This window comes from Moschus berezovskii, chromosome 5 (genome assembly GCF_049115385.1).
Source record: "Moschus berezovskii isolate FMDL1 chromosome 5, NW_MosBer_1.0, whole genome shotgun sequence".
In the NCBI taxonomy this organism is placed as follows: Eukaryota; Metazoa; Chordata; class Mammalia; order Artiodactyla; family Moschidae; genus Moschus; species Moschus berezovskii.
Window position 1 is genome coordinate 67130285 of NC_142464.1, and position 25363 is coordinate 67155647.

The 25363-nt window shown below is 40.9% G+C and overlaps 2 protein-coding genes across 5 annotated transcripts in view; one reads left to right on the forward strand and one right to left on the reverse strand.

The window, feature by feature from the left end:
- Positions 1-2573: 2573 nt before the first annotated feature.
- On the reverse strand, positions 2574-25030 carry TLR6 (toll like receptor 6). 3 transcript variants are annotated; one of them, XM_055433982.2, is made up of 4 exons: positions 24892-25030; positions 16573-16661; positions 15348-15550; positions 2574-6767 (listed from the first exon to the last, which is right to left on the reverse strand). In XM_055433982.2, exon 4 carries the CDS (start codon positions 6697-6699, stop codon positions 4306-4308), a length of 2394 nt encoding a protein of 797 aa, XP_055289957.2. In that variant the 5' UTR covers positions 6700-6767; positions 15348-15550; positions 16573-16661; positions 24892-25030; the 3' UTR covers positions 2574-4305. The 3 variants fall into 3 exon arrangements, with proteins under 3 accessions (XP_055289957.2, XP_055289959.2, XP_055289958.2); XM_055433984.2 differs by lacking the exon at positions 24892-25030 and adding an exon at positions 24424-24499; XM_055433983.2 differs by lacking the exon at positions 24892-25030 and adding an exon at positions 18206-18288.
- Positions 24918-25363, forward strand: part of FAM114A1 (family with sequence similarity 114 member A1) — a 79939-nt gene continuing 79493 nt past the window's right edge. The window contains exon 1 of one of the 2 annotated variants that reach the window (XM_055433991.2): positions 24918-25155. In XM_055433991.2, coding sequence (XP_055289966.2) covers positions 24927-25155 — 229 coding nt within the window. In that variant the 5' untranslated portion in view covers positions 24918-24926. The remainder of the gene's footprint in view (positions 25156-25363) is intronic. The other variant, XM_055433990.2, reaches the window with a different exon arrangement.

The window sequence follows — 25363 nt, forward strand, 5'->3', positions numbered from 1 at the left end:
GAAAAAAATCTGTAAGTGGACCAGCGCAGTTCAAACTTATCTTGTTCAAGGGTCAGCTGTACTCACAGCTGTGTTCCATCCCTTCCATCCCTCCCTCCATATTTTCCCAACAGAAAGCAAAATTTCTCTCTCCCACCTGACCTAGAGTTCAAATTGTGCCCCATGAAGCTGGCTGGGAATGAAAAATGGCATCAATTAGATATCTGGCATTGAATTAATTCCCCCTTAACTAGTTAAAATTTTCCAGCAATTTTTTTTTTTTTAAGTTGCCACCTGAGTAAATCTTAGACCAAGGCCAATCTGTCTCCACCTACCGACCTGAGTGTTAGGCTTCATGAAACATTGATAAGCACCTTTGTATGCAGTCTTGGTCTGAGTGTTTTATTATCACCTTAGGATAAATTCCTGGAAAGAGTGAATAAATGCCTTGGGTGGCTTTTTACGCTTATTGACAGCTTCTACCACTTTTGTGAGTTACTTGTTCACATCACTGCATATGTCTATATCAGGGTTATGTTTTCTCTACTCAATTATACGCTCTCTGTTACTGACACTCACCCTCTGTCAAACGTTTTGTAAACATCTTCCCTCATTTTTTATCTTTTTATCTCATGATCTTTCAAACCAATAAATATGTACCTTTTTATATAAACAAGTAAGTTGACTTTCTCTTTGCTATTACTGTCAGTTAGTTGTGTGCTCGTGAATCACATTGACTTCCCTGGTGGCTCAGTGGTAAAGAATCCTTCTGCCAAGCAGCAGACATAAATTCAGTCCCTGGATTGGGCAGATTCCCTGGAAAAGGAAACAGCAACCCACTCCAGTATTCTTGCCTGGGAAATCCCATGGACAGAGGAGCCTGGTAAGCTATAGCCCACATGGTTGCAAGAGTCGGGCGTGACTTGGTAACTAAGCAACAACAACCTAGGGTAAACCAGGCTACAAAAACAAAAAGCCTCATTTTTTTAGCACTTGCCAATATCTATGGTTTAAGTATTTCCACTATACCTGATTTCTTAGCTACCAACTGATTTGCTTGCAAAATTCCTTAATATTTAACCACTGGTTCTCACAAGTCTTTATAAATCAGCTCCATCGGCTACTGCTACATTTTGCTTTTAGGTTAAAAGAGTTCTTTATAACAAGGTCAGATAAATAGATGTGTGTGTGTTCTTCTCAAGGGCTTCCCAGGTGGCTCAGTGGTAAAGAATCTGCCTGTCTATGCAGGAGACACGGATTTGATCCCTGGAGCAGGAAGATCCCCTGAAGGAGAAAATGGCAACTCACTCTAGTATTCTTGCCTGGGAAATCCCATGGACAGAGAAGCATGGCAGGCTGCAGTCCATGGGGTTGCAAGAGTCGAACACGACTGAGCAACTAAGCATGCACGCGCGTTCTTCTCAAAGGCCATTTTTTTAGTTAATTTAATTTTCTATTATCCAAGAAACGTGTTTACTGAAGAAAACTCAGGAAATACAAATGAATAAAAATAAAAATTCAAATCAATAATCATCTTACCAGATAGAGATACAATACATCAGTATCATTTTTGTAGCAAACATGCAGACTTTTTAATATTTATATAAACATGCTTTAGGCTCTTGATGCTGGTCACTAAACTGCTAGGCAATAAATCTGTGCAGTTTACACACACACACACTCCTCAGATGACATTGGACCAAGTATTCTGTTTTGTAATCTCTTAACGTGAGAGACCTGGATTAGATCCCTGTGTTGGGAAGATCCCCTGGAGAAGGGAAAGGCTACCCACTCCAGCCTGGGGAATTCCAGTACTCTGGCCTGGGTCTCAAAGAGTCAGACACGACTGAGTGACTTTCACTTTCTTTTTTTCTTAATTAAACCAGCTGGTTCTACAGAGTATGGTGTAGGGTATAGACTAGAACTTTTCCTATGACTTGGGTCCAAAACCAAGGACTCGGAAGTGTAATTTACCCCCTATTCTAAGGAGAGCTGCCAACAACTGGGGCAAGCACTCCCTGAAGCAGTTGAATCAGATAGTGCAAACACCACCTCCTCGCCGTCCTCACGTTTTCCCCAGGCACACATGCATACAGGGGAGGCAGTGAGCGGGTCAGCAGCACTGAGATACCTGTTTGTGATGTGAATCTGCACCCTATGATATGGGGAAAGGAGATGAGCTTAAATGGAATTGGAGATTGAAAATGCTAAGCTACACTGCATTGTTAATACCTCAAAAGGACTGAAGAGGTCAGAAATCTGCTCACAAAAACTACTTCATACTTAGACTCGACTGTTGAGACTCCTCCTAAACTAACTATAACTAGAAATCCCCAGAAAGTCCCTGTGGCTTTAGAAATCCCTTGAAGTCCCTTTCACTGCCTATAATTTATTCTCATTCTCTTCTAGTCAAACCAATCTCCAGAAATCTAGAAGAAACTGACTTCCTCTTTTCACAGTGTGTGGCTTTTTCTTTTTTCTTTGCTATGTTCTCATTCTCATTAGGGCTTCCCTGCTGGCTCAGATGGTAAACAATCCGTCTGCAATGTGGGAGACCTGGGTTAAATCCCAGGGTTGGGAAGATCCCCTAGAAGAGGACATGGCAACCCACTCCAGTATTCTTGCCTGGAGAATCCCCTTGGACAGAGGAGCCTGGCAGGCTGCAGTTCATGGGGTTGCAAAGAGTTGGACATGACTGAGCATCAAAGCATTCTCCATTTATATTGCAGTTATCCTAGTCATGTCTCTTAACCATGCTCTCACACCCCTCCATCCCATTCTCTCTGCCAATCTCTCCCTTTCCTGGACTTCAGAACTGTAAGAAATACATTGCTGTTGTCTAAGCCACCCAGACTGTGGAGTGTGGCAGGGCAGTCCTAGCAGACCCGTACACCATTCCTCTCAATGGCGGTCATGAGTCAGGCAGCCCCCCTCCCCTGCTTCATCCCCATCCTCACAGCAGGTCCTGACAAGGGGCTCAACTTTTATTAACTGCAAGGGGAGGTCATTAGAACCTTTTAAGCAGGGGGATGGCTTAAAATAATTTATATTTTAAGAACAATTCCTCTGATTGCTGTTTGGAGAATATATGAGGCAAGAGTAAAAGCAGGGAAGCCAGTTAGGTTACTGTAGTCATACAGGTGAGAGATATTGGTGGCTTAGCCAAGACAGATGTCAGGAAGTCAAGAATAAATCCAAAGCCATCTCCCTAAGGTCTAGAACTTCTACTTAACGACTCTTCAATCACTCTTTTGAATCCAAGCCTCTGAAGATGGGTAACATGAGTTGATAGTTACTGGCCTCTTTCTGCCCTTTTTTAGTAAGTCCAACCTGGCTTTGTCTAATATCTGTTTAAAATGTGGTGATATTTACCACCTTTTTGCAGTTTTGAAGCATTCACCAAAATTCTAACACAACCAGAAACTCCTATTCAATAATCAGTTACAAATAATTTTGGCTCTGAATTTTCTTAGCAAGCAGGTAAATCATGTCTTTGGCCTCAACAGCCTATAACATATATATATTTATATATAGTTGCTGTTTATTCACTCAGTCACATCTGACTCTGTGATCCCATGGACTGTAGCCACCAGGCTCCTCTGTCCATGGGATTTTTCAGGTAAGAAGACTGGAGCGGGTTGCCATTTCCTTCTCCAGGGGATCTTCCTGACCCAGGGATCGAACTTGCATCTCCTGCTTGGCAGGTGGAATGTTAACCACTGAGCCACCTGGGAAGCCCCATATATATATATGTAAAATGCCATAAGTTCCCACTGACTAATTCCGTACCTGTATAGCAAGGTCAAACATTTTGTAAAGTATTACTCAGATGTGAAGAAAAAAGGGTCTCTGATTTCTGTATCTGGTCTATTTTCTCCCAAAGTAGAGCAGGATGACAGAGCCGACCCCAAGGCTGATGAAGATCCACAGGACTCTCCAAGCACCACTGCATACAGTTCTGAGGCTGACTTTTCCCTTGTGGCCAGCAAGTCTCATAGACTCCTGCTCACACAACAGCCACTCGGGAAAGGAGAGAGAGGGGAAATGTCCTTGAATGACTGAGCATTCATTTGACAGAGACTGTTTCAATTTGAAACAGAATGGCTAAACCAGAGAGACTAAGTTACCTGTAATCAGCAAGTCTGAGCACTACTAGCTCAGTCCCCAGCCTGGTTTCCAGTTCAGCTGAAACATGGTTTTCAATAAGTCTTCCCTGCATTCATGGAAATAATGGAGGCAGCATTCAGAAATAACTTGAAACCAGTGTCCATCAGAATCCAAGTGAATGATGGTTTCTTAAATTGGATTTCAGACGTTTTATTTTTTTTAACCTTTCACATCATCGTTTTCAGTGACTAGTCTTAATTTAATATTAAAAGCAGCTCTAATATTAGCCCAAAAGAGTCCATGTTTGCCCTTCTCCTTGGGCCATTCCAAATAAGTTCTCTGTGCCATGAGAGCTCTTAGCTTGTGGTATCTATCAGGAATGGTGTTCTGTGGAATGGGTTCCAGCAAGATTAGGATTAAGTTATTAGATCCTTCATGGAAGAGATTGTGGTGGGCAAAGTAGAGTTCATAATGGCACCATTCACTCTGGACAAAGTTGGGAGACAAAACGAAGATGGATTTGTAACTTTTCTCAATACAGTTGATGATATTTTCCACGATGCTCTTGCCAGCAACAAAGTTTCTCTCATGGAGACAAATCCTTATATTTTCTTTTTCTAGACAAGGTACTAGTTCATTCTTCACCCAGGCAGAGTCATGTTCACTGTATGAAATAAAAGCATGGAACTTGAGAGTTCTTTGTAGTTCTTCCAAGGGGACATTCCTGGCCCTGCGCCGGGTCTGGGTCCACTGACACACCATCCTGAGGTACCAGGGCAGATCCAAGTAGACACAGAGGACAGTCACGGTAACAGCCAACACCAGCCCAGGGACCACAATGGTGACAATCAGCAGAGCTGTGTTGCAGGATAGCTCAGATACATGGAAGTCCTTTAGAGGGGTTCCCTTATAGCTTTCCGGATAGTCACACTTATAAGAATCAGGCCAACCCTCTACCACTTCACCTGATACTTGGCCTACACTTTGGATAAACTCTCTTAGCTCACAGGAACATTGGAATGGATTGTTCCCTGCTTTGAGGGACCTAATCTTCTGGCAGCTCTCGAAGAAATCAGCTGACGGATTGGAAACTGAATTATAATCAATGATCAGTATGGAAAGGCTGCTAAAGATACCACATCCAGGAAGGTGGGCTAAAGAATTGGAAGCAAGGTTGAGTTCTTGCAAAGTTTCTAGACCAGTGACATCTTTAGGGATGCTCCTTATTCTGTTATTGTGAAGATCAAGAACCTTGATCCGAGGAGGTAAACATTTGAAAACAGAGTCAGTGAGTGCATTTGAAGATAAATTTAACACCACTATACTCCCAACCCAAGTGCAATTTCCATTACGTCTGTCATATTCCAAAGAATTCCAACTAACATCCAGTGTTTCCAAAGAAAGCATATCCTTAGTCATGAGACTTGTTTTGAAAAGGTCTTTTAATCCATTCTTTTGTAAGATAAGCGTCTCCAATCTAGCTAAAGTGTCACAATTTTGAAAGACACTATCTGTGATAGCATTCTGGGTAAAGTTCAAAAGTTTAAATGTGCTTGGTTCCTGAGGACAAAGCATGTGTATAAAGCGTGTGTCTGATATGGTTAACATCAGAATGTTCATGTCAGAAAACACTCTGTATAATGCTGCCTGTGAAAAAATAAAAACCTCGTTTGTAACATGTTCTATTTTCAGTGCCTTCAATGTTGTCTTATAATAAGTCAAAACTTCTTTATCAATGCTTTCAACTATTGTTAAATTGTAAATATTGAGATATTCTACAGGTTTGGGCCAAAGGAATTGAAAAACTTTAACCAAACATTTCCAAGTTGTTTCCATATGGTTGAGGGTAACATTTAATAAGGTTGGTCCTCTAGTGAGTCCTGATAAAAATTTAAGTAAAACTTGACAATTGTCATCATTCAATTTAATATTAGTCAGTTGTAAGCACCCTAAAGTATTCACTAATATGTTCACTTGAACAGAGAAAAAGCTATTTGGGTGGAAAACAAGGTGAAGTTTCTTTGTATTCAGAATTTGAAGACTTTCTTTCTTATTTTCTTTCATATGATAATCTTCCAAATCCAGAAGGATACAATTTAGGTGCAAGTGAGCAACTGGTAGTAGATCTAATTGTTGTAACTTTGTAGCACTTAATCCTAAGAAATTCAGTTGGGTCAAGTTGCCAAATTCCTTGCAGATGGGCACCGCATCAAAGTCATTGAAGGAAAGGTCTAAATGCTTGAGACTCGTGGTGACTGGATGACAGGATATCTTCTGCAGCTGATTGTGAGATAAATCCAAATATTCTAAATCATGGTTGAACCTGAAAATACTAATATCAAGGCCCTGTATGCTATTATGGGAAAGTCTCAGAACTTTCAGCCCTGAGAGAAAGCTGACATCAGACAGGTGAAGCTCAGATATGTTGTTCTGAGACAAGTCTAAGACCTTGGTTTTTGGTGGCAGGTCTTTGGGAACATGAATAAGGCTTGTTTTTGACATGTCTACCACAAATTCACTTTCATCAGAGAACTGGATTATGGTTCCAAATACTAAGGCCACAGTGTAAACAAAATGACAGCTTCTGATGGGAGATTCTTTGTCTTTGATCATGGCGTTGCAGTGACTATCTCCCGGAGGGTTGCTGCTGTTCTTCAGAACATCCTGATGTGCATCCAGTTCTAGAAATATAAAATATGTTAAGATGTATAAACATTGGCTGATTACTCTTAATCCTCAGATTACTAAACATGACATATCAACGAGTTCTTCATTTACTATCAGGATCATTTCTGATCCCATAATTTAATGTGCCATTTTTTTCCAGTTATGCAAGTTGCTGGTGCCAGGAAAGGCAACGAAGACCTCGTTATCAAAGAACTGTGGTTGTGTGTTCCACTCAGGAGCCTGTCTTTGTTTACTCCAACTCAGAACTTTCTCAGGGCTGAAGCAGACTCCTGGACAGTGTTTGGAAACCCTTAAAGGCATGTACACTACCTACAGCCACCTGGAGCCAGGGATAAGGGATGGGGCAGGCAGCACATATACCAAAACCAGAAAGAAAGGAGCTAGGAAAGAAGATACAGGGGAGAAAAAAGGCTTTGAACAGCTCCATGTCCACCAAACAATCGAGAAGGCCACATACATGCCCAGGTCTGGATGCATGCTCAGAGAAGACCTGGAAAAATCCTAAACTTCCACCTCTGGTTGACTTCTAGGCTCTGTGCAAGGGGAAAGTAAAGGCTAAGTCAGAGTTGTAAACAGCCTGACAAGCCCTGAAGAAGTGTTTCAACACAGAGCCTATATGCAAAGATCAGGTGTTTTTTATTTTGTTCTGTTTCCCAGATGTTTAAGAAAACCTCTGCCAAATCATTAGCTGACCACTAAGCCAATGGAACAGAGAATTCAATGGCCACACACAAGAAGGAAAACAGTCTTTACAAAGATAATTTAGAAACATCACTAAACATGGTTCTTCCCTGGTGGTCCAGTGGTTAAGAATCCACCTGCCAATGCAGGGCACAGGAGTTAGATCCTTGGTCTGGGAAGATTCCACATGCCTCGAGGCAACTAAGCCGGTGTGCCACAACTACTGAGCCCGAATGCCACTACTGCTGAAGCCAGTGCACCCTAGAGCCTGTGCTCCTCAACAAGAGAAACTTCCACAATGAGAGGCCCATGTGCAGCAATAACATCCAGCAGAGCCAAAAATAAATAAATAAAAATGTAAAAAAAAATCCAAAAAAGAGGGAGCATATAAATACTTACAGCTGATTCACTTTGCTGTACAGCAGAAATCAATACAACATTGTAAAGTAACTATACTCCAAGAAAAAAAAATATTAAACAAATACACCCCACAGCAAGCAGCAACAACAAATCCTGGGAAAGAGGGAAGTCTGACTTACCACATTCCAGTATTTCTAGAGTTACCACATTATAATATTCAAACTATCTGGTTGAAGAAAACAAGCTTGAGGCAGGTGGATAAAAAAGAAAGCACTGTCCATTCATAGGGGAAAAAAATTAAAAGAACAAACTCAAAGAACTGACACTACCCAACTTCAAGTCTTACATAAAGCTACAGCAATCAAGACAGTGTGGTACTGCTAAAAGAATGGACAGACAGATCACTGGTTCAGAAGAGACAGCTCAAAAATAGACCCACACAAATACAGTCAGCTGATCTTTGACAAAGAAGCAAAGAAAAATCAGTGAAGAAAGGCTAGTCTCTTCAACAAACAGTACTGGAACCACTAGACATTCTACATGCAAAAAAGAAAAAAAATGACTGTAGCTCAAGATAGATGTTAGAGCTAAATGTAAAATACAAAACTATAAAATTTCTAGAAGATAATATAGGGTAAAATCTAGGTGACCATGAATTTAGCAATGACTTTTAGACACAACATCAAAAGCACAATCTGTGAAAGGAAAAAATGTTAAACTGGACTTCATTAAAATTAAATTTTTCTGCTTTGCAAAAGACACTATTAAGAATGTGAAAAGACAAGCCACAGACGGGAAGAAAATATTTGCAAAACACACATCTGATAAAGAACCTGTATCCAAAAGAAATGAAGAAAAACTCAACAAAATATAAACAATGCCATTTAAAAACGGACAAAAGATATTTCACCTAAGAAGATATACAAATGGCAAATAAGGACATGAAAAGGTACTCAATACCATATATCATCCGGGAACTGAAAATTAAAACAGCAATGAGGAACTGCTGCTGCTGCTGCTGCTAAGTCGCTTCAGTCGTGTCCGACTCTGTGCGGCCCCATAGACGGCAGGCCACCAGGCTCCTCCATCCATGGGATTTTCCAGGCAAGAACACTGGAGTGGGGTGCTATTGCCTTCTCCAAATGAGGAACTACTACATACCTATTAGAATGGCCAAACAATCCTCAAACAGCACTAAATGTTGGTGAGGATATGGAGCAACAGGGACTTTCATTAACTGTTGAAATTTAAAAAGGCACAGATACTTTGGGAGATAGTCTGACAGTTTTTTTACTTAAAGATAAACATGGCCTCACCATATGATCCAGCAATCACACTCCTAGGTATTAACCCAAATGAACTGAAAATCTATGTCCACACAAAAACCTGCAGGTGGATGTTGACAGCTTTATTCATAACTGCCCCCAACTGAAAGCTATAAGATGTCCTTCAACAAGTAAAAAAGGTGAACAAGCTGTGGTACATCCATCCAATGGATTGTTATTCAGCAACAACAACAAAAATAACCTGTCAAGCCATGGAGGAACCAAAATTCAGATTGCTAAGTGAAGAAGTCAATCAGAAAAGGCTACCAACTGTATCATTCCAACTCTCTGACGTTCTGGAAAAGGCAAAACTAAAGAGGCATTAAGGATCAGTGGTTGACAAAAGTTAGAGGGAGAGATGAACAGGCAGAGCACACAGGATTTTTAGGGCACTGAAACTACCTCCATATGATATTATAATGGTGGATATATGACCTTATGCATATGTCAAAACATATAGGACAATATAACACAAAGACTATTTCCTAATATAAAGCATGCTGCTGCTACTGCTGCTAAGTTGCTTCAGTCGTGTCCGACTCTGTGCGACCCCATAGATGGCAGCCCACCAGGCTCCCCCGTCCCTGGGATTCTCCAGGCAAGAACACTGGAGTGGGTTGTCATTTCCTTCTCCAATGCGTGAAAGTGAAGTCGCTCAGTCGTGTCCGACTCTTAGCAACCCCATGGATTGCAGCCCACCAGGCTCCTCCACCCATGGGATTCTCCAGGCAAGAACACTGGAGTGGGGTGCCATTTCCATCTATACTTGTAAAGTACAGATGTTAGTTAATAGTATATCAATATCAGTTCATCAATTATAATAAACAGACCACTAACGAAAAATGTTATAATAGAGAAAATTGTGTCAAGTGAAAAAAGGGGTATATGGGAATTCTCTAACCTATTTACTCAAATTTTCTATAAACCAGAAACTGCTCTCAAAATAAAGTCCATTAATTTAAAAAAGGAGAAGAAAAGAAGTCAATAGAAACTGTCCCCATAGAAGCACATGCACTGATTTGCTTGCCAAAGACTTTAAATCAATTGTCTTAAAAGTTAACTACATGACCATGGTCTCTTTTCACTGGACTCAGAATACTTTACTTCTCTTTCAAAGGACAGTCCTCTTATCCCCTCAAAATGTTTTACTGGTTAGTTTAATCACCTAAAATTATTCAAAAGGGTAAATAAGGAGCTACTGCCAGAAACTACAGACATTCTTGAGTCTACATCAGTATTCAATTTGGTACTACTCCAGCCATCTGCTACAACCAGTGATACCACCTCCCCACGGGTGAAGGGTTAACAAATCCATTTCTCTCCTTATTCACGGACTAATCTGATCTCTTTTCTGAAAACCTGAAACATGAGGAATATCAGCAGTGTTCTCAGAAAAAAGCACTTCTGGTAAAGATGACTGTTTAGGGGACTCCCCTGGTGGTCCAGGGTATAAAACCCTATACCCCCAATGGAGGGGGCACAGGTTCAATCCCTGGTCATGGAACTAAGATCCCACATACCGCAACTGGTATGCCACAACAAAGACCCAACACGGCCAATACAAATAATTTAAAAAATATGACCACTGAACAGTAAATAGCATCCAGGCTGAAAGAACTGTGTATGAACTATAAATACCATGTAGGAAACCTGAGCTCTATTTCCTCTCCTGTATCTTTCTTAGTAAAGTGGGACCAAGTGTGGCCTGGGCTTCCCAGGTGGCACTAGTGGTTAAGAACCCACCTGCCAATGCAGGAGATGTAAGAGATACAGGTTCCATCCCTGGGTGCGGTACATGCCCTGGAGAAGGAAACGGCAACCCATTCCAGCATTCTTGCCGAGAAAATCCCACGGACAGAGAAGCCTGAAGAGTTACAGCCCATAAGGTCACAAAAAGTTGGACATGACTGAATCGATGGAGCACGCATGCAAGTGTGGCCTATTGGAGTTTGTGCATCTGAATTTTGAGATGAGCCTGAGGGATCCTCCGGGTGAGTGTTGCAGATCCATGCCAACAGTGGGCTAGATCTTCAGATCCTCAACTCAATTTGGCTAAAGCAATATGAAATGAAAAGGATGGGGAGGAAGGTGGTTGACAAGTCCCTGAGGCCTGATTGGAAGGCCCATCCACCAGCAGCTTGACCCCTAAATGTCTGTGGCATATGACAGGGGGTGAATCCTTTTATGAGGGTAGATGAAAATGTGAGAAATGAGAGTTGGACCATAAAGAAGACTGAGCGCTGAAGAATTGATGCTTTTTAATTGTGGTGGTGGAGAAGACTCTTGAAAGTCCCTTGGACTTTAAGGAGATCAAACCAGTCAATCCTAAAGGAAACCAACCCTGAATAGTCATTGGAACAATTTATGCTGAAGCTGACGCTCCAATACTTTGGCCACCTGATGCGAAGAGCTGACTCATTGAAAAAGACCCTGATGCTGGGAAAGATTGAAGGCAGGAGGAGAAGGGGACGACAGAGGATGAGATGGTTGGATGGCATCACCAACTCAAGGGATGTGAATCTGAACAAATTCCAAGAGACAGTGGAGGACAGAAGAGCCTAATGTACTGAAGTCTACGAGGTCCCCAAGAATCAGACGTGACTCAGGGACTGAACAATAACAAATGAAGACAGGAATGAGGCCCCGCTTACGCTACAAGAAAGAACTACTGACACTCTCCTACTCCATGAACTGGGCTTCACCAAAACCTGGCAGAGATACCGCTACTCTGTGTGGAGCCACTGAGAAGATACAGTTAATACAGGCCAAACCTGGCATTGATGACTAGCTGAAGCGTGGAGGCAGATGCACCAGCCCACAGACCCCCTGACTGTGATGGAGACAGAGGGGTAACTAAAATTATGCCAAAGGTCAAGCAAGAAGCCAATCCTAGCAATTCAGACACACACTCATGAGTCTACGCCGCTCCAGCTCTGATCTGCCAGAAAAATACCTAAAAGCACCCACAGGGAACAAGAGCTGGCCAGGACAGACCAGGACCCACAGCCACCTAACTCCCACAGCAGCATCCTGAGGGCAGCAGTGGTAGCTGTGATGCCCACAGAGCAGCCTCCGATACCCACTCTAGAATGCCCACACCATACCTGCCTGGAACTACCTACAGGCAGAGGTTAGCAGTGCCTTCACAGACCCACAAGGGGCAGTTTATATAACACACATACTCTGCTCTTTCCATTCACAGGAAAACGTTTTTAGTTACAGGATCTTATTTTCAGACATAATTTCCATACAAATGGGTATGGGTTTTTCCAATTCACGTTAGACCAGAAGCACCAAATTCAGAGAGGCAGGATTTGGCACTTGATAATCTGGAGTCATCAAATTCCTACAGTTGACACGCTGATAAAACAGGAAATGACAGAGAAATATTAAAAAGTATATTGAAGCAATCAGAAGGCATGTCAGAATAAAGTGGGTGCATATAAAAGAGACCAGTCTTCCCAGAGCCCAGAAAGTCTCACCCTATTACAGTGGATGACAGACATTGGCTCTCATGACAACAGAGCAGAGTGAATGAGAAAAGATGACCTGGTTGAGAAGAGGCAGGTGTACGACCCTGTGGACTCAATATTTGCTACCAGGACAAAGGGCTAGAACTTGAAAGCTTCCTCAATTCCATTTAGGGTCTGATCTCCACACAAAAACCATCTAGGAGGCCCCAGGGGACCAGAGCAGGCAATCACATTTCTTAAGTAGGATCCTGTGTAGCTAGTGTAACTGAGAACAGATTTTGACTACTTGTTGTTCAGTTTTATTAACAAAAAATCTACTGTTCATTACTTGAGGGTATACTGGACACTGCAAAATAGTTAAGAGATGAGTAATAAGTCATACTTTGGAAGAGTAAAAACTCTTCGTGGTTGGGGAAATTTCATTACAAACTGGCACACAGCAGTGAAAAGTCCCTCCCTGCTCCTCCAATACAGCATTTCCCAATTGCCCATCAGTACAGTCATATTTCTGTCTACAAAATAAACTTTTAAAATGTTCTAAATATTCTCTGGATCAAGAAAACTATATTTTCAATTATAAACATTAAAAATGGTGAGAGTCAACAGGGTGATGGGCACCTGCTCGAGCCACCATCTCTTGCCCTAAATCCCCAAAACGATGAAATACACACACATATAAAATCAGAAAGGGAAGTGTTTAGGGGACCTGAAACCAAGAAAAGTCTCTGAAATCCACAAGCAGTTCGAACTATGACAGACAATAATAGCCTTCCAGAGATGTCTACTTCCTAATCCTAGGATTTGTAAATACGCTGTGACATGGAAAGGGGAATTTAAAGCTACAGGTAGCATTAAGGGTGCTAATCAGTAGATCTTAAAATTTACACGAGTGGGCCCAATGCAATCACAAGTATCTTTAGAAGTGAAAGACGGAGGCAGAAGAGGTCAGAGTGATGTGATACGAGAAGGACATGACCTTCCTTGAGGAAGGGGGCCATGAGCCAAAGTATGCAGGCAGCCTCTTAGAAGCTCAAAAAGGCAAGTAAGTGGATTCTCCCCCAGAGCCTCCAGAAGCAATGCAGACTTGCCAACACCTTAACTTAAACCCAACAAGACCAACATTGGACTGCCAGCCTACCGAACTGTAAAATAATAAAGTGTGCTTTTTAAGCTACTAAGTTTGTGGTAATCTGTTACGGCAGCAAAATAAAATTAATACAGACTAGTTTGGCCCACCCTTCCAACAAGCAGGCTGTGAAAACAGATCAACAAGCAGTTATACATAAGCATTCCTGGTGGCTCAGAAGGTAAAGAATCCGCCTGCGATGCAGGAGACCCAGGTTCAACCCCTGGGTCAGGAAGATCCCTTGGAGAAAGGAATGGCTACCTTTCCTTGCCTGGAGAATCCCATGGAAGAGGAGCCTGGAAGGCTACAGTCGATGGGGTCACAAAGAGTTGGACTGAGGGACTATTATCTATCAATCACAATTTGGGTTGCACAAACAAGAAGCATGACACTTTTTCAAAGTAAACACTGTGACAGAAAGGAACCAAACACAGAATATGAGAGACATTAACACCCAAGGAGACAGAGATAAAAGAGAAAAACAGGCATTGATAATAGATATCCTCAAAAAGAGAAAACTCTAAAAAAGAATGGAGTAGGAAATGGCAGCCCATTCCGGTGTTCTTGCCTGGAGAATCCCAGTGATGGGGGAGCCTGGTGGGCTTCCATCTATGGGGTCACACAGAGTCGGACACGACTGAAGTGACTTAGCAGCAGCAGCAGCAGGAATCATGAACGTTAAAAACTTAATAACTGAAATGGAAGACTTACTGGATGAGTTGAACTGCAGAGTGGCACTGCTAATGTAAGAAGGAGTGAGACAGAAGACCAAGAAAACGCATTTTCCCAAAATACAGTCCAAGAAGCCAAAGAGATTAAATACACGAAAGAAATGCTAAAAAAATGTGGAAGACAGACCCACTATATTACTAAAAGATAGACTCTATGCTCTGAAAAAGAAACAGACTCAAGAAAATTGGGAATCAAAAAGGAATACTTTGAAAAGAAAGTACAAAGTGAATTGCTAAGTCCTAATACAGATTGAAGGAAATTTCAGTAACAATCTGGAGTTTGAATTGCCAGTGTTAACAAGGGGGTTAGTGGACAGTGGAGGGAGAGGGAAAGAGTGGACCAAAAGCATGTTACAATCCTTGCCTGACTGAGAAGAAGCTATACATACTGAGTAACTCAATATTCTGTTAGAAAAATACATAAGTTTAAGTATGCATATTATAAAATTAAGAGTAATTATTATAAAATGCAAATAAAAGAGATACACTTCAACTATTTAGTAGCAGGGAAAAGACCAGATATGAGAAACCCTATTCAATCTCGCTCTGTGCTGAAGAAATAACACATGATGATTAATTCAGATGTTTTGGGTTTGTAACCATGACTTATTATTAGCAAATCCATGACAATAACACAGCAATGGATTAAAGGAAAAAAACAGATGAGCATCTCCATAGATGTTAAAAATTCACTTGATAAAATTCAGCATTCATCTTTGACTAAAAACATGTTAATTAAAGTATACATGCAAAAGATACTTCTAAAACTTGATAAAGAATATATCAAGTATCTGATTTAAACCAATATCCTACTCCCAAAGCATTTCCATGAAGGTCAATATCAAGGATGCCAGACTCTTTACAAATGTTTACTTACTTATTTGTCTGTACCAGGTCTTTGGTGCTGCATGCAGGATCTTTAGTTGTGGCGTGTGAACTCTTCAGTTGCCGTATGAAGAGGCTGAAGTCTCAGTCACTGGACCACCAGGGAAGTCCCTCAAGAATCCCCACTATTATTTAACACTGTTCTATAAGTTCTAGCCATTGTAATGAAGGGGGTGGGGATGACAGACAGGAATACTGGAATGGAGGAAATAAAATTATCATTATTTTTAATTATATGATTGTCACTGTGGAAAATCCAAGAGAAGTAGTTGAAAACCTGTTAGAACCAGTAAAAAAGTACAATACAGGGGCCAGTACAAAGTAAATTATTTTTTTTAAATGTGTCCAAAAGTAGCAAGCAGCTTGTCAAATAAATTATGGTATCTTCATACAATTAAATACTACTGTGTGGCCTTTAAAAATAATGAAAACTTAACTCCACGGAAAACTGCTCACTATATATATGTGACAAAAGTAGTTTACTTATAAAATGTACAGCAGTTAATATGTCCACATACACACGGAAAAATATAAGATACATATCAAGATATTAACAGTGGTTATTTCTGCATGGTAAAATTTTAAGAGGGGTTTATTTTCCTTTTAGTTGTTCCCTGTATCTTTCAAATTTTGGACGTTTAAAATTAAGGAGAGCACATTATTTGCTCAGAAAATTTACCCCTTCAAAATCAACAGTGAATAATATGACTAATGTTCAATTTCACAAAAATTAAAAATCATATTAAATTAAAAAATATATAACATCTAAATGAGACTTGTGATATTAGACTGACTCTTATTTTAGACAGACCTGCTGTAAAAGTTACCCAAGTAACAAGTGGAGAGAGAATTTCAAGAGGGACCAGGCATTAGAGTCCGTTAAGATATAAATGTTAACTTTTATAATGTTATATGGATACATTAGGAAAATGTACTTCTTTTAGAGATACAGAATGAAGCATTTAGAGATGAAACATTAGCACACCTATGATTTATGATATTTAAAGATAAAATGGGATTTTTTTCTCAAATATTTTTCAAAAGGCATGATCATTTTCACCTACCAAATTGGGAAAATTCAAAAATATAATACCCAATTTTGGCAGGTGGGACTAAAATGAGAATTCTCATTTAATGCTGGCAGGAATGAAAAATTCGTACAACTTTTCTGAAAAGCAACTTGGTCATATAGATAAATTCCTTTAAAATATGCTTACCTTTATTTTAGCAATTCTACTTCTCAAAATTTCTTCTAAAGAAATACACATAAAAATATTACTATGAGGATGCTCATCAGGATGAAAAACTGAAAAAAAAAATCATAATGAGTAAGTATAGAATATTGTTTAATCAGTTATGGTACACCCATACTATGGAATGGTATATGCAGCCATAAATATTGCCCTTTGTGGGGAAAGTCTACAAAATAATGGTAAATGAATGAAAGAATACAAAATCGTGTGCATAGTAGGGCTTTAGTTTTATTAAATATGATTAAAATCTAACATATACACAACGCCTGGGGGAAAAAAGAATGGAAAGAAATAAACAAAATGCTAATAGCGATTATCCCTAGATCTCTAAATCATAGATGAATTTAATTTTTTCTCGTAACTTTTGTATATTTCCAAAATCTCTGATTTTGAACATCTTTTATAAGTTGAAAGACTTGTCTGAAAATATAACTAATATTAAAGAAACACACTTGTATTATTTGTGTGGGAAAAGAGAGAGAGGGAGGGAGAGAGAATTTCTTCCTCGCGATAGATAATTGACATCTCTGAATGAGAACCCACTCAAAGGTCTCTGGATGGTGTCTGTGTTCAGGGGACTGAAACATAGCCACAATGTGGGAAAGTTGATCAGCTTCCCTTATATTACCCTGCCTCCAAAACACAAAGATGCCCCCCGGATCATTTATACCCTCATGTGGTTCCTAGTGTTTACATTTAAGCCAAGAGCTTCTCTAGTTTAGGAGAAAAAAAAGAAGGGAAAAAAAAGTGAGATGAAAGAACGGAAGATTAGAGAGCTCACAGCTTTTTTTTTTTTTTTAAGGAAGTGAAAGAGAAAGGTTAAAAAAAATCTTTTTTTTCTTTAATGCATCAAATGAAAGATGGGGGAGACAGATGCAAGAGGCTCTGTATCAAGAAAAAAAAATAGTGGATAAGATCTATGAAAATCAAAACTATGAAAAATGAAAGACCAGAAAAACATGAGATTCCATAATCAAATCAACAAATATGCGAGAAATATTATTTTACTTGTCAGAGTTTGGGTGAGAAAGTTGAATAAGGCAAGTTCTGGGCCAGTCCCTGCCACTTCTTTCATTTAATAACTGTTTATTCTGAGTGAAGTACGTGACAGCCCTGCCCCAGACCTTCAATGCTGGGGCATATAAATACGAATAGCACAAGCTCAATCCCTGCTTTCAAATGCTTATGAATAAGTGACAGACACAAATAAACGCTTCCAGAACCGTGTTACAGCGAGAATCAAACACTCATGTCTACTCTAAAAATATATAACATGTGATAGGATAGGTGTCATCGAATCAGGAAAAAGTGAAAAGACAGATTGTAGTAGACAGAAACAGAAGAAAGCAATAACATCAGTTAGCTTTTTTCCCCTTAAATATGACAAGTGCTAGTTATTTCTGTATCTTTCAAGAGAGCCATGTCTTCCTCTTTCTTGTATACAGAAAGAACGTTCGCAACAGTAAAAAAAAAAAAAAAATCACCTTAAAATCATTTTGCAAAAACGTAACCTATTTCCCTATACGTTAGCGTTTTCTTGCTTATTTGAAGAAATTATTCCATAATTTGTAAAAGCCACAAAAGCCTTCTTACTTACCAAGATTTCTTTCTCAGAAGGAGAGAAAATAACTTCTAAAGGTACAGGAAAAGAGCCTGACAAAACGCAAGTCCTTAGTCTTAAGTAAAGCAATATCATAGAAACGGTTTCGCGCCATCTGTCGGACTTTACTGTAATTACTCCCGCACACGAATTTCCCTTCTAAGGTCCAGAGCAAAGCATATGGATCAGCAGGTTTTTCTGAACTACAGACTAAAACAGTAATCAAAATTTTTAATTCATATCATCACCCAGCTTATGACAATGTCAATGTGAAGAAACAGGTTTTTCTAAGAGATTATTTATCTGTAAGAGTTTGCAACCTGAGTGTTAAATTGTCACCACAGTGGAAAGTTACTCAACTTAGCCTGTTTTATCACCATATTTAATATTTCCAAAATAATTGCAACTACCATGTTAAGCAATTTTGGAGCATTATTTTAGCGACCTAGGGGACTAAAATAAAATAAGCTTAGGTTCCAGAACTGGTTTTTAAAAAATCAGCTTTTAAGAAAGTTTAATAGTTAGCACACCTGGGGGAAATTGCATTCTGTTTCTCCATGTTCTGACCAACATTTGGTATGGCTAGATGTTTTCATTTTTAATTCTAGAAAAATAAATGATAGTGATATCCTGCAAGACTAATTAAAAATTAATTTCCTAAAGGCCATTTAGAATAATTTAGAGCAATATGAAAAAAGGCTGATGATACAGAAAGAGGATGTCCAGTTAACAAGATACTTCAGGCATCCAGGATACCTTATTTCCAAGATGCTCCCTTAAATGAGGTTCTGTAAGGAACTGAACACATGAGTTAAAAAGTCATTATATAATTAATCCCAGTCTTTGGCATTATTTCCCATCATTAAAAAAATAAGACCCTACTGTCTGATCCACAACAAAGTTGGACATCAGGGTAAGAATCACTTCTGCTTTCAGCAGGAAAGGAAAGGCCAACTTCTCACGATTCATTCTTACTCATCAAACATAACGGGAAGCCTTTGCAGGCTAGGGGAGGATCAGCAAGGAGTGGCTGGATCTTTGCTAAATGAGCAGAAGAGATGGCCAGAGAGGAGTGGGTCTCTGACCCTTGAAAACCAGCTTTGTGAAACAGAGCAGAAAGGAACCAGCTATGGGTCTGAGGGAATTTCAGACAACATGGGATCAAAGTCTTGAGGTTTGGTCACAAATGCTCATTAGGGTATTGCATAATAACACCGGTTTCCAGGAACAAGGAGACTATTCTTTTGAGGCTGTTACGATTCTGAGAAATGTTTTTAAGGAGACGACAAAACCCACAAAAATCAGGTGATATGGAAGATGGCACGACAGTGGAACAAACAGACAGTGATGGGCAGAAGTCCTCCCAAGGCTGTGCCCTAGCTGTGTGGCCCTGGGCAAGAGACTTAACCCCAAAGACTCCATTTGTTCATTTATAAGATGGGAGTGCTTATGAGTTTTTCAGACTTCCCTGGTGGCTCAGCCATTAAAGAATCAGCCTGCAATGAGGGAGAACTGAGTTCGATGCCTGGGTTGGGAAGATCCCCTGGAGGAGGGAATGGCAACCCACTCCAGTATTCTTGCCTAAGAATCCCACAGACAGAGAAGCCTGGCGGCTATGGTCCATGGGGTCACAAAGAGTTGGACATGACTGAGCGACTAACACTTAGGAGTTTTCAGTTCAGTTCAGTCGCTCAGTCGTGTCCGACTCTCCGCGACCCCATGAATCACAGCACGCCAGGCCTCCCTGTCCATCACCAACTCCCGGAGTTCACTCAAACTCATGTCCACAGAGTAGGAGTTTTAGGCAAGACAATAATAAAAAGTGGCTGAAATAGAGATTGCCCAAGAAGACAAGTCATTATAGTAAAGAGTTTTGGAATTCTATGCAAGTCTTACATTTTTTATGCTGAGGTGGAAAGACTTCAGATATACTGTTAAATGAAGAAAAGCAAAGAAAAGAAGAGTGTGACAGTATTTGCATAAAATCTGGTCCCTCAGATACCTGCATAGGTTATCTTTTTGCCAGGAGCAAGACATACACAAAGGGCACACACACACACACACACACACACAGAGAAAGGAACAGACCAGGTGAAAACAGAGGCAGAGATTGGAAGTCTGCAGCCACAGCCAAGGAATGCCCAGAACCACCAGAAGCTAGCAGCCCTGTCAGCACCTTGATTTTGGATTTCTGGAATTCAAAAGTGTGAAAGAATCAATTTCTCTTGTTTTAAACCACCAATTCGTGGGCATATTTTATGGCAGCCACAGGCATCTAACGCAAGGGTCAACATAGTTATGCTAACATCTGCATAAAAATCTCTTTTTTCTGAGGGGATATTTAAAAAACTGTTACCTTTGAGCAGAAGAACCAAGGGAGGGAGATATTTTTACTCATCCTTTTATACTCTTCTGTCCTGTTTTAATGTCTTTGCTAAGTACATGCATTACTTTTATTTTTAAAAAACAAAACAGCATTATAGCAGGATAAGTAAAATAGCCTAAAGCCAGCAAATATACTGTCCGCACGCAGAAGCAAAACATTACTTTAGTGATTTTTGCTCTTTAAAAAAACTTTCTCTAAAATCAATAAATAAGTATCACCTACCAACAGCTCAGAAATAAATTATATGAAAATGATTAATATCATAAAATATACAAACCACTAGAAATAAAACTGATAACTCAAATAATAATATTAAGACCAAAATCTGCTGAATTTTTTTAAAGCCACATTCCAAGAGAAACTTGCAACACATATGACCACAAAAAGATTAATTTTAGAAATATATAAAAAGTTCCCATAAATCCATATTAAAATGACTAACAAACCCAATCAGGGGTGGTGGAATTGCAAAGGATATAAACAAATGGATAACCTTCAGACAACTGAGACACCATTTACACTCCTTTGAGGGAAAAAATTAAAATATCTATAATACCCCCTTCGAACTGTGGTGCTGGAGAAGGTTCTTGAGAGTCCCTTGGACAGCAAGGAGATCAAACCAGTCAATCCTAAAGGAAATCAATTCTGAGTATTCACTGGAAGCACTGATGCTGAAGCTGAAGCTTCAATATTTTGAAGCAAAGAGCTGACTCATTGGAAGAGACCCTGATGCTGAGAAAGACTGAGGGCAGGAGGAGAAGGGGATGACAGAGGACGAGATGGTTGGATGGCATCCCTGACTCAATGGACATGAGTTTGAGCAAACTCCAAGAGACAATAAAGGACATGGAACCCCGGTGTGCTGCAGACCATGAGGTCACAAAAAGTCGGACACAACTGAGTGACGGAACAACAACAAACATAATACCACCAGTGTTGGTCAGAATGTGAGGAAACAGGAGCTCTCAAATACGTCCAGAGATCCTGACTTAAAATAGTGTGGGACGGAGTCGGCCATCATATTATTTTGAAAATTCTTCAGGTGATTCTACTCCAACCCAGTGAGGATCAGAGACCCTGAGATCTAAATACCAGACTCTGCTCGTCTTTACACCAGAAATCCTTGAAAGTGAGTTGTTTCACTCACTGTCTCTAATTATTCTCCTCCCATTCTTTCAGACCCACTCAATGCAAGTATCCTTCCCTTCAGCTCCAGAGAAACAACCCTTGTGAAGGTCACCAGTGACCGCACTGCCAAATCTAAAGGTCAAGTCTCAACTTTCATCTTAACTACCAGCAGCATTTAACACAGAAGGATATGAAAAGTTTTCTTACTTGATTGCTGGAGGAATCAGTCATCCTGACTTCAGACTATACACAAAGCTACAGTAAGCAAAATGGTATGATACTGGCACAAAAACAGAAATATAAATCAATGGGACAGAATAGAAAGCCCATAAATAAATGGACACACCTATGGTCAATTAATCTATGACAAAGGAAGCGAAACTATACAATGGAAAAAAAACAATCTCTTCAATAAACGGTGCTGGGAAAACTGAACAGCTATATGTAAGAAATAGGAAATTAGAACATTCTTTAATATCATCAGTTCAGTTCAGTTCAGTCGCTCAGTTGTGTCCGACTCTCCGCGACCCCAAAGAATCACAGCACGCCAGGCCTCCCTGTCCATCACCAACTCCCGGAGTTCACTCAAACTCATGTCCACAGAGTCGGTGATGCCATCCAGCCATCTCATTCTCGGTCGTCCCCTTCTCCTCCCGCCCCCAACCCTTCCCAGCATCAGAGTCTTTTCCAGTGAGTCAACTCGTCGCATGAGGTGGCCAAAGTATTGCAGTTTCAGCTTTAGCATCAGTCCTTCCAATGAACATCCAGGATCGATCTCCCTTAGAATCATACACAAAAATAAACTCAGAATGGATTAAAAACCTATATGTAAGACCAGATACTATAAAACTCTTAGAAGAAAACATAAGCAGAACACTCTTTACATTGAGGCAACATCTTTTTCAAGCTGTCTCCTAGAGTGATGCGAATAAAAACAAAAATAAACAAATGGGACCTAATTAAACTCAGAAGTGTTTACACAGCAAAGGAAACCATAAACAAAATGAAATGACAACCCACAGAATGGGAGAAAATATTTGCAACCAACAAAGGATTAGTCTCTAAAATTTACAAACCTCTAATGAGGCTCAATTAAAATAAATAAGAAGACCTAAACAGACATTTTTTTCAAAGAAGACATATAGCTGACCAAGAGGTACATGAAAAGACATTCATCATTGCTAATTATTAGAGAAATGCAAATCAAAACTATAACTAGATGTCATCTCACATCAGACCCCATAGACAGCAGCCCACCAGGCTCCGCCATCCCTGAGATTCTCCAGGCAAGAACACTGGAGTGGGTTGCCATTTCCTTCTCCAATCAGTCAGTATAGCCATTATCAAAAAATCTACAAAGAATAAATGCTTGAGGAGGCGTGGAGAAAAGGGAACCCTCCTACACTGTTGGTAGGAATGTAAATTGGTACAGTCACTATGGAAAACAGTAGGGACGTTCCTTAAAAAACTAAAAATAGAACTATCATAGATCCAACAATCACACTCCTGGACATATATCTGGAGAAAAACATGGTTTGAAAGGCTACATGCACCCCAATGTTCATTGCAACCTTGTTTACAATAGCCAAGACATGGAAGCAACCTAAATGTCTACAGATGACTGGATAAAGAAAATGTGGTACATATATAATGGACTATTACTCAGCCATTAAAAAGAATGAAATAATGCTATTTGCAGCAACATAGATGGACCTAGACATCATCATACTATGTTAAGTCAGACAGAGAAAGACAAATATAATGGTGCTTATATGTAAAATCTTTTAAAAATTGTACAAATGAATTTTTTTTTTTACAAAACAGAAACAAGATTCACAGACTTTGAGAACAAACTTACTGTTGTGTAGTGGGGGAGAAGGGGAGGAGGGAGATAGATTAGGAGTTTAGGATTGATCTATTTAAAACAGATAACCAACAAGGAACTACTGTATAGAACAGGGAACTGTGCTCAATATTCTGTAATAACCTGAATGGGAAAGAATTTGAAAAAGAATAGATACATGAATGGGTATAACTGCATCACTTTGCTATACACTTGAAACTAACACATTGTTAACTGACTACACTCCAATATAAAATTAAAATAAAAATTTAAATTAAAAAAATGGGTGGGGGTGGAACGCCTGATCGGGCTGTTGCCTTTCAGCAGGGTAGAGAGGGGCAGGTTTGGCAAAGGAACTTGCTGTGCCCTGTGCTAAGTCGCTTCAGTTGTATCCGACTTTTTGCAACCCTGTGGACTATAGCCTGCCAGGCTCCTCTCTCCATGGAACTTTACAGGCAAGAATACTGGAGTGGGTCCGGTTGCCATGCCCTCCTCCAGGGCATTTTCCGGACCCAAGGATCCAACCGGTATCTCTAACGTCTCCTGCGTTAGCAGGTGGGTTCTTTGACCCAAGGCACACAAAAGTCATAGGCACGGTGTCTGCGGTACACCAAAACACACCTGGAATACAATTTGCTAACACCACTGAAGAACTCAGAAAAAAATAACCGCTTTCAAAATTAAAATCTCCTTTTTATACAAAAATACATACATTATATACTCACAAGAATAGGTTTATACTGTACATGCACTGTTCTAAGTTTCCCCTGCCTTCACTTAATATTCGGCTATGGCCCGCCTTCCTTCTATATCAACAAACTGGACATAGAGGTCTAATTTCTAACGACTACAGCATACCTGGTCGTTTGAAGTTACTAAAAATTACTTCACCACTCTTTTGTTGGGAGGACAGTTTGTTTCCGGGTTGTTTTCTCTGCCATAAACAATCACAGTCAACATCCTCGGACATACATGTGTGCCCCTATGACTTTATTTAGTACAAATTCGCAGATGTGGAATTCCTGGGCCAATGCTAACACATTTGAATTTTGATCCACGTTTCCAAACTGGCCTTCTAGAAAGTGTTTTTATTCGGTTGACTGGTTTTAAATCAGGTGACACTCACAAACAAGGTAAGGGAAAGCTATTTAAAGCACCATGGGGAGGGGGCGGTGGCGGAGGAGTGGGCTGGAAAACTCTTACTGAACTTGAACAACCCCTTCCTGGTTTAACTGCGCAGTTTCCTGGGCGCTTTTAGAGGAAGGAAAGGGAACCGGAGAGCCCCAAGATGCGCCCCGGGCGGGGGTGGGCGCCCCTCCAGCTCACCAGGAGGCACGAAGTTCGGCAAAACCAAGTTTCCGATGGTTGCTCGGAAGTGCGGCCGGGAGCGCCCCCTCGAAGCCCGCGGCCCGGGTGCGGGGTGCCCGGCCTCCGCCGAGCCCCGGGCCGGGAAGGGGCCGCGGGGCGGGGCCGCTCAGCAGCCCGCCCCGTCCCCCCGCAGCCCGCCCTCCGGCCGCGTCCCCGCCGGCCCTGCCGACGTGGCGGGGCGGGACCCGGCGCCGCTCCCGCGCGCACTCGGCCGCCTGAGCGGTAAGAGCCCCGGGCGCCTCTCGCCTTCACCCCTTCCCCGGGCGGGCGCGCGGGCGGGGGGCTGCGGGACGGCTGCCGCGGGGTGGTGGGCATTGCCTGCCGTCTCTGTCTATCCGGTTCGGTTCCCCGAGTCGGCAGGGGCTGGGCACCGAGCGCACGATCGGAGGGATCGGCCCTGGGGGCGAAGGTCCGGGGAGGCGCGGGCGGC